At 43.6% G+C, this 16,011-nt stretch overlaps 1 protein-coding gene and 1 long non-coding RNA gene across 2 annotated transcripts in view; one reads left to right on the top strand and one right to left on the bottom strand.

The window, feature by feature from the left end:
• LOC117069895 overlaps positions 1-16,011 on the top strand; it is a 248,968-nt gene that overhangs the window by 153,997 nt on the left and 78,960 nt on the right. The gene's annotated exons all lie outside the window — the stretch shown is intronic.
• On the bottom strand, positions 10,726-14,051 carry GZMB (granzyme B). The gene is made up of 5 exons (XM_033188383.1): positions 13,867-14,051; positions 12,677-12,824; positions 12,085-12,220; positions 11,624-11,884; positions 10,726-10,980 (listed from the first exon to the last, which is right to left on the bottom strand). The coding sequence occupies exons 1-5, from the start codon at positions 14,021-14,023 to the stop codon at positions 10,837-10,839; spliced, it is 846 nt and encodes a 281-aa protein (XP_033044274.1). The 5' UTR covers positions 14,024-14,051; the 3' UTR covers positions 10,726-10,836.

Below are 16,011 nucleotides of genomic sequence, written 5' to 3'. Positions count from 1 at the left end.
TTACTACAAAAACTGTTAAGTATTGAGGTGGTAAAATGTTATTTGACTTGATTTAATCACTGTACATTGTGTATATATATATACCATAACATCACTTTTTACCCCACAAATATATACAATAACAAATTTTAAAAACTAAATTTAAAGCTGTCATTTGGTAGCAGATTTAGTTTTTAAAACATGTATAAATCCTGGCATGGAAAAAATAGCAAAGGGAGAAGGTAAAGGGAGGTAAATTTATTCATTATTTACCACGATCCAGAGGACACATTAGTTACTTTACATTTGTTATGCTATTTAAAAATTCTAAATGGGAGCTATTATTAGCATTTTAAAAGAAACATTAGTACACCAAGGAGAATGGAATCCCTCAGAACACACTTGTATCCAAATGCAACTTTTCCACTATTTTGTCTTGTAAATAGTGAAGGTCATATGTAGGCAGATCTCAGCTCAGCTGTCATGGCATGCAAGTCTGAAGACCTCAGGACCTCTCTCTAAGGAGGTATCTGAGTAAAGGTTGGAAGGACCCATGGCCAAGGAGGCTGGGAAGTCATTATGCAGATGGGTGTTATACCATCTCTGAGAAGCTGTGCAGAAGACTTTATCTCAAGAAGCCTATCTGGTATGATTCTTTGTCTGGCGCAGTGACTCAAAAGTTCCTTTTAAAGGGTCTCAGGATTTGAAAGCAAGATGGCCGAATAGGAGCAGTTCCAGCCTCCAGCTCCCAGCACGAGTGACACAGAGGACGGGTGATTTCTGCATTTTCAACTGAGGTACCGGGTTCATCTCACTGGGGAGTGCTGAACAATCGGGGCTGGTCAGCTGGTTCAACCCGACCAGTGTGATCTGAAGCAGGGCGAGCCATCGCCACACCTGGGAAGCGCAAGGTGGAAGGGATTCCCTTTTCCTAGCCAAGGGAAACTGAGACACACAACACCTGGAAAATTGGGTAACTCCCACCCTAATACTGCGCTTTACCAAGGGTCTTAGCAAATGACACACCAGGAGATTATATCCCACACCTGGATGGGAGGGTCCCATGCCTACGGAGCCTCCCTCATTGCTAGCACAGCAGTCTGAGATCTAACTGCAAGGCAGCAGTGAGGCTGAGGGAGGGGCACCCACCATTGCTGAGGCTTAAGTAGGTAAACAAAGCTGCTGGCAAGCTTGAACTGGGTGGAGCCCACTGCAGCTCAAGGGGGCCTGCCTGTCTCTGTAGACTCCATCTCTGGGGACAGGGAATAGCTAAACAAAAAGCAGCAGAAACCTCGGCAGAGGTAAATGACCCTGTCTGATGGCTTTGAAGAGAGCAGTGGCTCTCCCAGCACAGAGGCTGAGATCTGAGAATGGACAGACTGCCTGCTCAAGTGGGTCCCTGACCCCTGAGTAGCCTAACTGGGAGACATCCCCAACTAGGTGCAGAATGACACCTCACCCCTCACACGGCAGGGTACACCCCTGAGACGAAGCTTCTAGAGCAGGAATCAGACAGCAACACTCATTGTTCAGCAATATTCTATCTTCTGCAGACTCCGCTGCTGATACCCAGGCAAACAGCATCTGGAGTGGACCTCAAGCAAACTCCAACAGACCTACAGCTAAGGGTCCTGAGTGTTAGAAGGAAAACTAACAAACAGAAAGGACACCCACACCAAAACCCCATCAGTTCATCACCGTCATCAAAGACCAAAGGCAGATAAAACCACAAAGATGGGAAAAAAGCAGGGCAGGAAATTCAAAAATTCAGAGCACATATCCCCCTCCAAAGGAATGCAGCTCATCGCCAGCAACGGAACAAAACTGGACGGAGAATGACTTTGACGAGTTGAGAGAGGAAGGCTTCAGTCAATCAAACTTCTCAGAGCTAAAGGAGGAACTACGTAATCAGTGCAAAGAAACTAAAGATCTTGAAAAAAGAATGGAAGAATGGATAACTAGAATAATCAATGCAGAGAAGGCCATAAACGAACTGACAGAGATAAAAACCATGACACGAGAAATATGTGACAAATGCACAAGCTTCAGTAACTGACTCGATCAACTGGAAGAAAGAGTATCAATGATTGAAGATCAAATGAATGAAATGAAGTGAGAAGAGAAGTCTAGAGAAAAAAGAGGAAAAAGGAATGAACAAAGCCTCCAAGAAATATGGGATTATGTGAAAAGACCAAATCTACGTCTGATTCATGTGCCTGAAAGTGAGGGGGAAAATGGAACCGAGTTGGAAAACACTCTTCAGGATATCATCCAGGAGAACTTCCTCAACCTAGTAAGGCAGGCCAACATTCAAATTCAGGAAATACAGAGAATGCCACAAAGATACTCCTCAAGAAGAGCAACTCCAAGACACATAATTGTCAGATTCACCAAAGTTGAAATGAAGGAAAAAATGTTAAGGACAGCCAGAGAGAAAGATCGGGTTACACACAAAGGGAAGCCCATCAGACTAATAGCAGATCTCTCAGCAGAAACTCTCCAAGCCAGAAGAGAGTGGGGGCCAGTATTCAACATTCTTAAAAGAGTTTTCAACCCAGAATGTCATATCCGGCCAACTAAGTTTCATAAGTGAAGGAGAAATAAAATCCTTTACAGACAAGCAAATGCTTAGAGACTTTGTCACCACCAGGCCTGCCCTACAACAGATCCTGAAGGAAGCACTAAACATGGAAAGGAACAACTGGTACCAGCCATTGCAAAAACATGCCAAAATGTAAAGACTATTGATGTTAGGAAAAACTGCATCAACTAATGAGCAAAATAACCAGCTAATATCACAATGACAGGATCAAGTACACACATAACAATATTAACCTTAATGTAAATGGACTAAATGGTCCAATTAAAAGACACAGACTGGCAAATTGGATCAAGAGTCAAGACACATCAGTTTGCTGTATTCAGGAGACCCATCTCACATGCAGAGACACACATAGGCTCAAAATAAAGGAATGGAGGAAGATCTACGAAGCAAATGGAGAACAAAAAAAAAAAAAAAAAAGCAGGGGTTGCAATCCTAGTCTCTGATAAAACAGACTTTAAGCCATCAAAAATCAAAAGAAACAAAGAAGGCCATTACCTAATGGTAAAGGGATCAATTCATCAGGAAGAGCTAACTATCCTAAATATATATGCACCCAATACAGGAGCACTCAGATTCATAAAGCAAGTCCTTAGAGACTTACAAAGAGACTTAGACTACCATACAATAATAATGGGAGACTTCAACACCCCACTGTCAACATTAGACAGATCAACGAGACAGGAAGTTAACAAGGATATCCAGGAATTGAACTGAACTCTGTACCAAGCCGACCTAATAGACATCTACAGAACTCTCCACCCCAAATCAACAGAATATACATTCTTCTCAGCACCACATCACACTTATTCCAAAATTGACCACATAGTTGGAAGTAAAGCACTCCTCAGCAAATTTAAAAGAACAGAAATTATGACAAACTGTCTCTCAGACCAGAGTGCAATCAAACTAGAACTTAGGACTAAGAAACTCAATCAAAACCACTCAACTATATGGAAACTGAACAACCTGCTCCTGAATGACTACTGGGTATATAACGAAATGAAGGCAGAAATAAAGATGTTCTTTGAAACCAATGAGAACAAAGATACAACATACCAGAATCTCCGGGACACAGTTAAAGCAGTGTGTAGAGGGAAATTTATAGCACTAAATGCCCACAAGAGAAAGCTGGAAAGATTTAAAATTGACACCCTATCATCACAATTAAAAGAACTAGAGGAGGAAGTCCAAACACATTCAAAAGCTAGCAGAAAGCAAGAAATAACTAAGATCAAAGCAGAACTGAAGGAGATAGAGACATAAAAAACCCTCCAAAAAATCAATGAATCCAGGAGCTGGCTTTTTGAAACGATCAACAAAATTGATAGACCACCAGCAAGACTAATAAAGAAGAAAAGAGAGAAGAATCAAATAGATGCAATAAAAAATGATAAAGGGGATATCACCACGGACCCCACAGAAATACAAACTACCATCAGAGAATACTATAAACACCTCTACACAAATAAACTAGAAAACCTAGAAGAAATGAATAATTTCCTGGACACTTACACTCTCCCAAGACTAAACCAGGAAGAAATTGAATCCCTGAATAGACCAATAGCAGGTTCTGAAATTGAGCCAATAATTAATAGCCTACAAACCAAAAAAAGTCCAGGACCAGATGGATTCACAGCTGAATTCTGCCAGAGGTGCAAGGAGGAGTTGGTACCATTCCTTCTGAAACTATTCCAATCACTACAAAAAGAGGGAATCCTCCCTAACTCATTTTATGAGGCCAACATCATCCTGATACCAAAGCCTGACAGAGACACAACACAAAAAAGAGAATTTTAGACCAATATCCCTGATGAACATCTATGCAAAAATCCTCAATAAAATACTGGCAAACCGAATTCAGCAGCACATCAAAAAGCTTATCCACCATGATCAAGTGGGCTTCATCCCTGGGATGCAAGGCTGGTTCAACATATGCAAATCAATAAACAATCCAGCATATAAACAGAACCAAAGACAAAAACCACATGATTATCTCAATAGATGCAGAAAAGCCCTTTGACAAAATTCAACAGCCCTTCATGCTAAAAACTCTCAATAAATTCGGTATTGATGGAACGTATCTCAAAATAATAAGAGCTATTTATGACAAACCCACAACCAATATCATACTGAATGGGCAAAAACTGGAAGCATTCCCTTTGAAAACTGGCACAAGACAGGGATGCCCTCTCTCACCATTCCTATTCAACATAGTGTTGGAAGTTCTGGCTAGGGCAATCAGGCAAGAGAAAGAAATAAAGGGTATTCAGTTAGGAAAAGAAGAAGTCAAATTGTCCCTGTTTGCAGATGACATGGTTGTATATTTAGAAAACCCCATCATCTCAGCCCAAAATCTCCTTAAGCTGATAAGCAACTTCAGCAAAGTCTCAGGATACAAAATTAATGTGCAGAAATCACAAGCATTCTTATACACCAGTAACAGACAAACAGAGAGCCAAATCATGAATGAACTTTCATTCACAATTGCTTCAAAGAGAAGAAAATACCTTGGAATCCAACTTACAAGGGATGTAAAGGACCTCTTCAAGGAGAACTACAAACCACTGTTCAGTAAAATAAAAGAGGACACAAACAAATGGAAGAACATACCATGCTCATGGATAGGAAGAATCAATATCATGAAAATGGCCATACTGTCCAAGGTAATTTATAGATTCAATGCCATCCCCATTAAGCTACCAACTACTTTCTTCACAGAATTGGAAAAAACTGCTTTAAAGTTCCTATGGAACCAAAAAAGACCGTGCATTGCCAAGACAATCCTAAGTCAAAAGAACAAAGCTGGAGGCATCATGCTACCTGACTTCAAACTATATTACAAGGCTACAGTAACCAAAACAGCATGGTGCTGGTACCAAAACAGAGATATAGACCAATGGAACAGAACAGAGCCCTCAGAAATAATACCACACATCTGCAGCCATCTGATCTTTGATAAACCTGAGAAAAACAAGAAATGGGGAAAGAATTCCCTATTGAATAAATGGTGCTGGGAAAATTGACTAGCCGTAAGTAGAAAGCTGAAAGTGGACCCTTTCCTTACTCCTTACAGGAAAATTAATTCAAGATGGATTAGAGACTTAAATGTTAGACCTAAAACCATAAAAACCCTAGAAGAAAACCTATGTAATACCATTCAGGACATAGACATGGGCAAGGACTTCATGTCTAAAACACCAAAAGCAATGGCAACAAAAGCCAAAATTGACACATGGGATCTAATTAAACTAAAGAGCTTCTGCACAGCAAAAGAAACTACCATCAAAGTGAACAGGCAACCTACAGAATGGGAGAAAATTTTTGCAATCTACTCATCTGTCAAAGGGCTAATATCCAGAACTTACAAAGAACTCTAACAAATTTACAAGAAGAAAACAAACAACCCCATCAGAAAGTGGGCAAAGGATATGAACAGACATTTCTCAAAAGAAGACATTCATACAGCCAACAGACACATGAAAAAATGCTCGTCATCACTGGCCATCAGAGAAATGCAAATCAAAACCACAATGAGATACCATCTTACATCAGTTAGGATGGCAACCATTAAAAAGTCAGGAAACCACAGGTGCTGGAGAGGATGTGGAGAAATAGGAACACGTTTACACTGTTGGTGGGATTGTAAAGTAGTTCAACCATTGTGGAAAACAGTATGGCGATTCCTCAAAGATCTAGAACTAGAAATACCATATGACCCAGCCATCGCATTACTAGGTATATACCCAAAGGATTATAAATCGTGCTGCTATAAAGACACATGCACAAGTTTGTTTATTGTGCACTATTCACAATAGCAAAGACTTGGAATCAACCCAAACGCCCATCAGTGACAGACTGGATTAAGAAAATTGGCACATATACACCATGGAATACTATGCAGTCATAAAAAAGGATGAGTTCATGTCCTTTGTAGGGACATGGGTGCAGCTGCAAACCATCATTCTCAGCAAACTTTCGCAACAACAGAAAACCAAACACCGCATGCTCTCACTCATAGGTGGGAATTGACCAATGAGATTACTTGGACATGGGAAAGGGAATGTCACACACCTGGGCCTATTATAGGGAGGGGAGAGGAGGGAGGGATGGCATTGAGAGTTATAACTGATGTAAATGACGAGTTGATGGGTGCTGACGAATTGATGGGTGCAGCACACCAACGTGGCACATGTATACATATGCAACAAACCTGCATGTTGTGCACATGTACCCTAGAACTTAAAGTATAATAAAAAAAAATAAAGGGTCTTAGTAGTCTTATCTTATTGGGCTACAGTAGTCTTCCAATGACCTTCACTAATGGTCATGGAAATATTAAGAAGTATCTCAGTGAATCCCATCTTCCCATGGCAATCAGAGTTAATCACCCAGCTACTAACGTAACCTACTTGTCTGACTGTTGATTTCACTCTCAGGAATTGAGACCTCTAGACTAGCAAAGCTCAAGATTATGGAGACAGAAACAAAAACTCTAAATGTGGCTCATTAGGTTTAATAACCAGGGGGGTAACTCCTAATCAGAGGGGCAAGGAATGTTTGGAAACGTTCTTTGTTTCCAAAACCATGTATTCTAGCTATGAAAGAACCGACACTATATATTTATTACTGCTTAAAAGCATATGCTACATTCTGTAGCACAGCATCCCAATCTTGCAGGTAGCTGTTTCTCAGCTGTCATTATTTTCAGTCTTCAGTAAGCTATTCTGCAATTCTCTCAGGTCAACTGCTTCTAAGTGATATGGTACATTGCTGCCATGGTGACATATGTTAATTGGTCAAAAGCAATCTTGTGTGGGTTACCAAGATAAGAAGTAAACCCTATAAGTTGTGTAAGTTCACAAAGAGTGGGACTGGGAGAAGCATGGTGGTGGGCTGGGAAAGCAGTCATAACAATACATATTCCCAGAAACAAATTAACAAGATTTTGCTTTCTTTGGAGTCTATATCCTCCATGAACCCACTTGGCAGTTCTCTCCCTGGCTGTGCTGGGACCTGATTCTTCCTGTGGCCCTGGAGAAAAAGAAGCATGGTGGGAGTGGATCTCAGTGGGCTGAGGCATTTCCTTTCCTAGAGTCAGTAGGGACACTATAGAGATTTTAAGCAAGGGAAAGATTATTTCTTCATATGGTAGGGGTTGGGGGCAAACTTCCACAGACCAAGGAGATTTGAAGGAGTCAGCATGTTTAAAGTACTTACCTGCCTCTGAGTCCACCTAAATACACCTGTGGACAGATTTCAGATTACCAAAGGGAATTGCTTTGAATATTTCTCACTAAATAGCTGCTGGAGAAGCCCACAGTCTTTCTCTCCAGGGAGGTATCTGAGCACAAGCTTAATTATTGTCTGGAGATTCCAGAAAGTCATCTTGGGGTGAGCATTAGAAGACTTTTAAAGCTACTTTCTGGCCTGATCATCAGGGGGCGTGGGCTCTGTTCAGGCTCTGTCCTAACTTCTGTGATATCTTCAGTCAGTCACTACCCTTTCCTGAAACTTTGTTTCTTTCTTCTTGCTCAGAAGTGGATAAAGGCCTACAACAGTGGTTTTCAAACTTGTTTTAAACCACAGAACCATTTCCCCAAAGTAAGTATCATACCTAAACTGATTATGGACGTGACCAGGCAACTTTAAAAAATACTATTTTTTTGTTTTGCTTCCTGCGTTTTCCTTTTCCAATGAAGGAGCCAAGTCATTAGTATTTCTTAGGTGCAGGGATTTTTTTTTTTCAAGTTCCAAATCAGAAACTGTGTGACACCCACTTATTTTATAAAAGTGCCCAAGATTAAGAGATTGAGTTGTGGCTGGGTGTGGTGGCTTACACCTGTAATCTCAGCATTTTGGGAGGCCGAGGTGGGCAGATCACTTGAGGTCAGGAGTTCAAGACCAGCCTGGCTAACATGGTAAAACCCTGTCTTTACTAAAAATATAAAAATTTGTCGGGTGTGATGGTGCACGCCTGTAATCTCAGCTACTCAGGAGGCTAAGGTAGGATAATCGCTTGAACCCAGGGGGCACAGGTTGCAGTGAGCTGAGATTGCGCCACTGCACTCCAGCCTGGCTGATCAGAGTGAAACTCTGTCAAAAAAAAAAAAAACAAAAAAAAAAGGGGTTGTGTTGCAGCATGCTTAGTGCACACTGAGATGAGAAAGGGCATGACCTTGATAGTTACATGATCCTAGAGGGAGATTTTACTCCATGCCACAATAGTGTAGTGCTGTGTATATTTGGGACAGGGAGGCACTAACCTAGAGCTAGTACTTCTGTTCAACTCCCGGGCAGTACTCTATATTAGTGGCAAGACCTTGGAGAGGTGACTGCTGGGAGTGTTTAGCAGGGTGAGCTTAACAGGGCAACTCTCATTCAACAAAATGTCATATACTCTATCGGTGACCTCCAAGCCAAGAACTTCCTAACATTCATAAGTCCAGGTAGTTTTGGAAACTACAAATGTAGCAGTAATCAAGTGGCCTAAACAATAGAGGCATTGCTCCATTTTCCCAGCCTGCGTGAGCCTTCCTGATTCTAGTTTCATTCTGTACAGGCAGGAGCTTGTGTAATGACAGGGATTATGCTTCTGGTGGTCCAATCAAATGGGTGTTTTTCCTACAATTTGAATCTTTATAATAACGTTCATCCTTGCTACTTTTTAAACAAATGAAAATAAGCCTGCCCTAGTTGTCTTCTTCCTGCCCTGCTATGCTTCCCCTAGGTGAAAACGATGCTCCATTGAACAGTTTGACTACTTCATGTCTGGAAAGTAAATGATTAAAGTCGTTTTCAAATCCCATACATTGCTGTTCTGGAGTCGCACATGACAATATTCATACAAACTGTATGAATATCTGGCCTCTTCTTCATATCTTCCCACTTAGGATACCCAGAGACCCATGTGGTTCCATAAGGGCCTTGCTACTGAGATGCCAGGCCACCACATGCCCTGGCAGAGAGGGGCCTCAGAAAAACCAGAAATAAAAATAAGATACAAATACTTTAATCACATGGATTTCCATATACGTCTCGATCTTGTGAACTAATCTGAAGGATAGAAACGGAGTGAAACAATTTGAATGGAAATTGTCAACATTGTCAGTTTCACTTGGGTTCAGATGATAGAGTCTGTTATTGTGTTCTCTTACTATCCTCTATGCCTGGTACTTAGTAAGTGCTCAATGAGTATTTGTTTGTTGATTCATAGAAAAGATTGTGCTTTCCAGTCCTTCTGCAGAAAGGAGTCCTTTTGAACCCAAGGGGCTGATGTAGCCCAGGTGGCTAGCAGGGAATCTTAGCCTAGAGGCCAGCAGTGACCAAGAGGAACAGGTTTAAAGAGGCTCAGCCTGCTGACTGCCCAGGTGGGCAGTGAACCTTGAGTGTATGGGAGGACACTGGGCTGGATGGGAGGGGTTGAGCTGGCCCTACCTAGGCGAGAGATGGAGCCAAGAGTTGGAGAGAGACCTTGCCAAACTTGTCCTCCGTGGGTCTTATCTGGTGCCACACAGGCCTGGTTTTTCTGAGGCCCCTCTCTGCCAGGGCATGAGATGAGCTGGCATCTCAGTGGCAAGGCCCTTATGGAACCACATGGGTCTCCGGGTATCTTAGGTGAGTAGATATGAGGAAGGGCCCAGATCAGGTCAGCGTGGACTGGAGAGGACAAAAGTTGGTGGATTCTGAGAACACTCAGCAGGGATGAAGAGAAGGGGCAGCTAAGAGGCTGGAGGATGAGTTGAGCTTTGAGCTCAGAGGAGGGTAGAGAAACTAAGCCCAGGGGAGAATGAGGAGCCCCAGTGGGGGATGAGGAGTTAGGTCCCATGGTATTATCCCTTTTTTCTCTGTCATGTAACACTGGAGAAGGAGGTAAGAAGTTTTCGCTAAGCCCCAGGACCAAAGTGGTCCATGTTGTCTCCTGATGGTGCTCAGCTTCAGCCCTGGCAGAAGGGCAGGCCCTGGAGAAACTGGTGTGGATAGGAAAGAGCTGAATATCAGCTTTGCATGGGGGTTTGGGGAGGTGGCAAGGGGTGAGGGGAGAGGAGAAAGCAGAAGACAGCAAAATTGTGTCACTGGCCTGCATAGCACAGAACTGGTGCCTGCGAATGAGGGTCAATGAATAAACAAGAAACCAGCCTTTCCACTCAACTAAGAGGTATTTATTCAGTTGCTGGCACCTTTCCCAGTGTAAATCTGGACTTGGCTCCGAGGAGGTGGTTCATCACAGCGGGGGCTTAGTTTGCTTTCTGTAGTTAGTGGCGTTTCATGGTTTTCTTTATCCAGCGTACAAAGCTTGAGACTTTGGTGCAGGCTCGTGGAGGCTTGCCATTGCTATGTCCATAGGAGACAATGCCCTGGGCCACCTGGTTACACACAAGGGGGCCTCCAGAGTCCCCCTGTGAATAGAGAGTGGAAGGACTGAGCTGATGCTCCTCTGGGTCCTGCCCTCTCTGCCATCTCAAGCTCCCACTTAGAAAAGGCCAACTTGCACAGCGTGCATGTGGGAGATGAGAGGGCAGGGCAGGCTGCTGGTGGCCCCTAGCTGCCAAGCTCTGGCTCTGGACCTTGTTACTGCTTCACCTCATCCCAGCGGCCAGCCTCCGTCATCTCCCCTAGATCCTGGGATTGCAGGAATGCGGGACCATTGGCTGTTTAAGGACCCAGAAGCGGGCAAGGAGGGCTGACATCCACCATGGAGGACCAGCCCATTAACCACGTTGGGTACTGGCCTCTGAAGACACACCTGGTTATAATTACTGCACTCCCAGTGGGCACAGTTTCCTAATATCTGTGACCTGGAGTGGGTAGAGTATTGCAGATTCATCCTTCCAAAGGAGCACCATCAACTATAAGCCTCCTCATAAGTTTGCAGAGGCCCTAATTTCTACCCAGCTCTGTCTAGTCCCCTTTTCTCTTTCCAGAGAGAAAGATCACAGTTTAGTGGGTGAAGGAGTCCCCCACTACTTAGGTCTGCATGTCTCAGATCTTCCCCAAACATCTTTCTCCCCAGAGCCAATCCAGGCAGATGCATAGTCTCACCTTAAAGGAAGCCTTTGGAATCTTTGGGTCCCCCACGCACAACTCAACAGTACTGTCGTAATACTGGCCTAAGTGGGATTTGCACATTTGATCTTCCTCCACTGTCAACTTCACCTCCTGCAGTGTGTGTGAGTATTGTCCCGTGGGGGCCGTCTGTCCCCAGCCGGCCACACTGCACGCCTGCCCTGGCTTCACCTGGGCCTTGTTCCTAGGTAGCCTGAGGGGCTGCACAGCTGTGGTCCGCTTGGCCTTTCTCTCCAGCTGGTGGGGAAGAGGCAAGAAAGTCCAGGTCAGCCAACGAACTTCTGGGCCCTGACACAGTGATGGGACTATGCTGTCTTCCCTCTCCTCTGAGGCACAGGAATTAACGAAAAGGCCAGGATGGAAAGGAGGGAAGGGCCTGCATCACAGTGGGAGTGGAACCAACTGGACTAGGCAAGAGTGGCAAGAGTGTGCCTCACCTGTAGTAGCATGATGTCACTGGAAAATTTCTTAGGATTATAGGCTGGGTGGGGGATGGCTCTTTTCACAGGGATACACTGCTGGGTCCGCTCCCGTTCCTTGATATTGTGGGCCCCCAAGGTGACATTTATGGAGCTGCACAGAGAGCAGAGTGAGGATGGGGGTGGAGTCACAGGGGATACAGCCCAGAGACAGTGAAGAGCAGGTGACAGCTGGGGCAGGGCTACAGCTGAGGGGAAATTAAGGGGACAGTCTGTCCCCAGGAATTGGAATTCTGGTGATTACACCATGTTTCTCAGGGGTCTGTTCCCCCTTGAAACACAGGTGGAATTGCTTCCGTTTGTATTCTTATGCCAGAGTATGCCCCCAGTTCTAAATATGGCAGGCTTGGCCACTCTGCTGTTTCTTACTTCAGCAGCGCCTCTGGAACCAACCTTCCCCCCTCTCCACAAACTTACCTGCCCTTTTCTCACCCTCTAAGGAGCTCTCCTGGCATATGTGTTCCCAGGAGCTCAAGGAGCTCCTTGGGAAGAAGGCAGGGGTCTCTGTGGAGTGTTTTCAGGAAGGTGTGGGCTGTTTTCTGCTCCTCACCTTCCCCAACAGTGGGCAGCTGTCAGCACGAAGTCCTCTCGTATCAGGAAGCCACCGCACCTCTTCAGAGACTTGTGATCCCAGATCATAAGATAAGCCATGTAGGGGCGGGAGTGGGGCTTGACCTCATGTCCCCCGATGATCTCCCCTGAAGGAAAAGTCTCTCTGCTTGTGTGCACCCATGGAATCTGCTGGGTGGGCACCTGCTTGATGGCTCCAGAATTCCTGGGCGTTTGGGAACCTGGGATAGCCTGGAGTTGGGAGGGGCCTGGAGGAAGGGGTTTCAATTTCCTGCTCTGTAAAAGGGAAGCACAGCAGACTTTGGTCTGTAAATCTTTCTTCCTTATGTAGTCGAAGGCAAGCATATCTGTCTTAGGGACAGTGAAATCCCAGAGGCCCCTGATCATTCCTTTCCTGACTTTGCTTTGTTTCAGGTGAGTTTCCAAGACCCTATGAGTCCCATGGTTTCTGGGATAGTGCTGCTTTCTAATGGCCAGGGCATAAGTGGAGGGATCTAGATACTGTCATATCCTATTTCCTAGAGCCTGACATGTAGTGGGTGCCCAATAAATGTTCATGGCTGCATGATGGACTGGCTCCAGTTAGCCTCGGGATGAGGGCTGACAGAGCAGTGCTGGTGGAATTCTAGAAAACAGGGAAGTTCGGGCTTGCCATAGTGCCTCATTCTTGGAAAGAGGGGAGCCACCAAAGGCCAGGGAAGAAAAGCAGAGTTGGAGAATGGGACTGAGCCAAACACATTAACAGTGTTCTGAGGACAGTGATTGCACCAGTTCTGCTGTCAGCTGAGCTCTGGGTTTCTCTCCTAAGTAGATGGTGAGAGAAGGACCTGTGTTATCCCAGAAACAGAAGCCAGGCCTACTCTAGAATAATTTAATATTTCTCTTTTCTAGTTTCCCATCCTCTGCCATTTACTTCTAGGAAAGTCCCGCTCTCCAGGTGACAAAGGTGGGCTCTGGAGAGGGATAGTACCCACTGGCTCTTCTTGAGAACGGCCTTCTGCTCTGCCATTCCTGCTGATAGCTTATCCAGCATCACACCTGGGGGGTCTTGGTACAATGGGAGCTGGAGTTCAGAACATTCCTGGTAGATAGATGGATCAGGAATGTGGAGAAAGGGCAGGAGACCTATGGGATGGGGTTGGGCCCCCGAGGGTGGAGACGATCACTCACCTGCATCTGTCCGGGGCAGCAGGAGGAAGGCCAGCAGGAGCAGGATTGGTTGCATCTTCTCAGAAAGGCTGTCCTGGTTGGAGCTGCTGTTGTTTCCTCCTTGCTCTCTTTTAGCTCTTGGGAGAGGAAAGAGGTGGAGCAGGCTCAGTGACTTCATGTTCCCCTCTGGTTTTGTGGTGTCTCGTCACAGATTTTCTGTGAATGCTGCCCACCCCCACTGCTTCTGCCTGATGACGTCCTCTGGGTGCTTGTGTGAAAATCGTGCAGTGACCACATCAGCACCCACAGCCGATGACTCAGAGTAGACTACCTATTCAGCCCAGAGCAGGAACCCAAGCATATGAAGTGAACTGTAGGATATGGTATCAGCCAGTAGATGTACTGAAGCACCAGAAACCTGAGTTCCCAGTGATAGAACCCCAGTGCCTTAAGGCCAGGCTGCTAAATCTATCAGAATAGTTTCTTTAGCAGTTTGTGCTAGAACCAAGCATGTTGGAGATGTGTCTCCTTCCCTTAGAGAGCTGACCATCTGGTTGAAGAGACAAATGCCAGGAGCCAGAGTACAGTTTGGGGAGGGCTATGGTAGAGCAATACACAAGGTAGTAACAAAGTATGACCACCATCTACTAGACCCATCTAGCAACCCATTTATTATCATAGCTTCCTTTCTAGGGAATTTCTAACATCCTTTATTTAGTTACAAATGTTTAGTGTGAGAGTTCACCTCTTTTCTGAACGCTTTCAATAAAAGTCCTGTACTTGACATTTTATTGGGCTGGATTAACGAATTGCTAGGAGTTGAATCCACTTTGTGTAGGCTGGGGTCAGTCCACTCAAGCCACTAGAACCAAGAATGAGAAAGGGCTGGTTCTCTAAAGGACGTTTGTAATGCTAAACTGCTGATACCATGTGAAGTGAGGAAACATGCCAGGCAGCCAAAGATAAGTAGTTATCTTTTTTAGTATTCTATCTCCTGTCCAGAGAGCCACACTTCTTACATAGCAGGCTTAGCACATAATAGGCACACAGTAAACATTTGCTAAACAAACTACACTAATGCTATCATTTTGATGGATATGAAAGATGGTTGTTTCTAAACAGCCTGTGCCCAATTCTATTAAAAAAACGACTAAATCTCTCTACGTAGTTTGATTATTGTGATTTGTTTCCATCTTCGTATTTTCTGTATTTTACAATTTTTCTGTGAAGAATGGTATATCTCAAAATATAGAATTCCAGTGTAAATGTCTTCCTTGTCAATAGCAAGCCAACTACATTTATCAGACTTCTGTTTTTTGAACCTAGCTTGCCCCATAGTAGACGTTTTAAAAATATATATTTTTTCTAATTATAGTCATAACATGTGTTTATTAAGAAAATTTGGAAAGTAGGAAGGGGAAATATCACTTATTAATCTGTCTCCCACAGATTGACTGTTACCATAAGCAGTATGTTTTAAATACGTGGGATCACATTGTACAGACAATGCAATTTATTTTATCCTTGCTTAACCCTACAAATTAAGCATTTTCCCCATGCTTGTAGAAATCTATTAGTCAATACAACTATAGTCTTTCTTTCCTAGGCATTAAAAAATTTAACATGCAAGTAATTTTTAAATAATTTGAGCAAAGAGAAAATAATTAAAGTTACCTAATTTCTCGTAATTCACTGATAACCATCTTTAATGTCTTGAAGTATGCTCTAGCACATTTTTTCTCATGTAATATCTATCTTTTTTAAAATTAAAAGGGGATTATGCTAAACATAAGTTTGTGACCCATTTAAAAAATTGAGGTAAAATTCACATAACCTACAATTAACCATTTTAAAATATTCAATTCAGTGACATTTAGCACATTCAAAATCTGCAGCCACCACCTCTGGATATTTCATATAAACAGAATCACACAATACATGACCTGTTGTAGCTGGTTACATTCACTTGTAATAAGGTTTTTGAGATTCATACAAGCTGTAGCACATGCCAGTATTCATTTTTTTAATGGCAAAATAATGTTCCCATTATGTTTATACCACAAGTTATTTGTTCATCTGTCAATGGACATTTGGATTGTTTCCATCTTTTGGCTATTGTAGCTAATGCAGCAATAAACATTTGTGTACAAATTTCTGCATGAACAA

This window comes from Trachypithecus francoisi, unplaced genomic scaffold (assembly GCF_009764315.1).
Source record: "Trachypithecus francoisi isolate TF-2019V2 unplaced genomic scaffold, Tfra_2.0 Lachesis_group3, whole genome shotgun sequence".
Lineage (NCBI taxonomy): Eukaryota > Metazoa > Chordata > Mammalia > Primates > Cercopithecidae > Trachypithecus > Trachypithecus francoisi.
The sequence above is the reverse complement of the archived record's forward strand: the minus strand, read 5'-3'. Positions and strand labels throughout refer to the sequence as shown.

Bases quoted from the DNA above. Each gene is read 5' to 3' on its own strand.
- GZMB (XM_033188383.1), bottom strand. From the start codon at position 14,023: ATGAAGTCACTGAGCCTGCTCCACCTCTTTCCTCTCCCAAGAGCTAAA. The intron at 12,825-13,866 runs GTGAGTGATCGT...CTTTTCCTTCAG, and splicing joins GCTGCCCCGGACAGATGCAG to GGGAGATCATCGGGGGACAT. The intron at 11,885-12,084 runs GTGAGGCACACT...CTTCCCCACCAG, and splicing joins GTGACATCATGCTACTACAG to CTGGAGAGAAAGGCCAAGCG.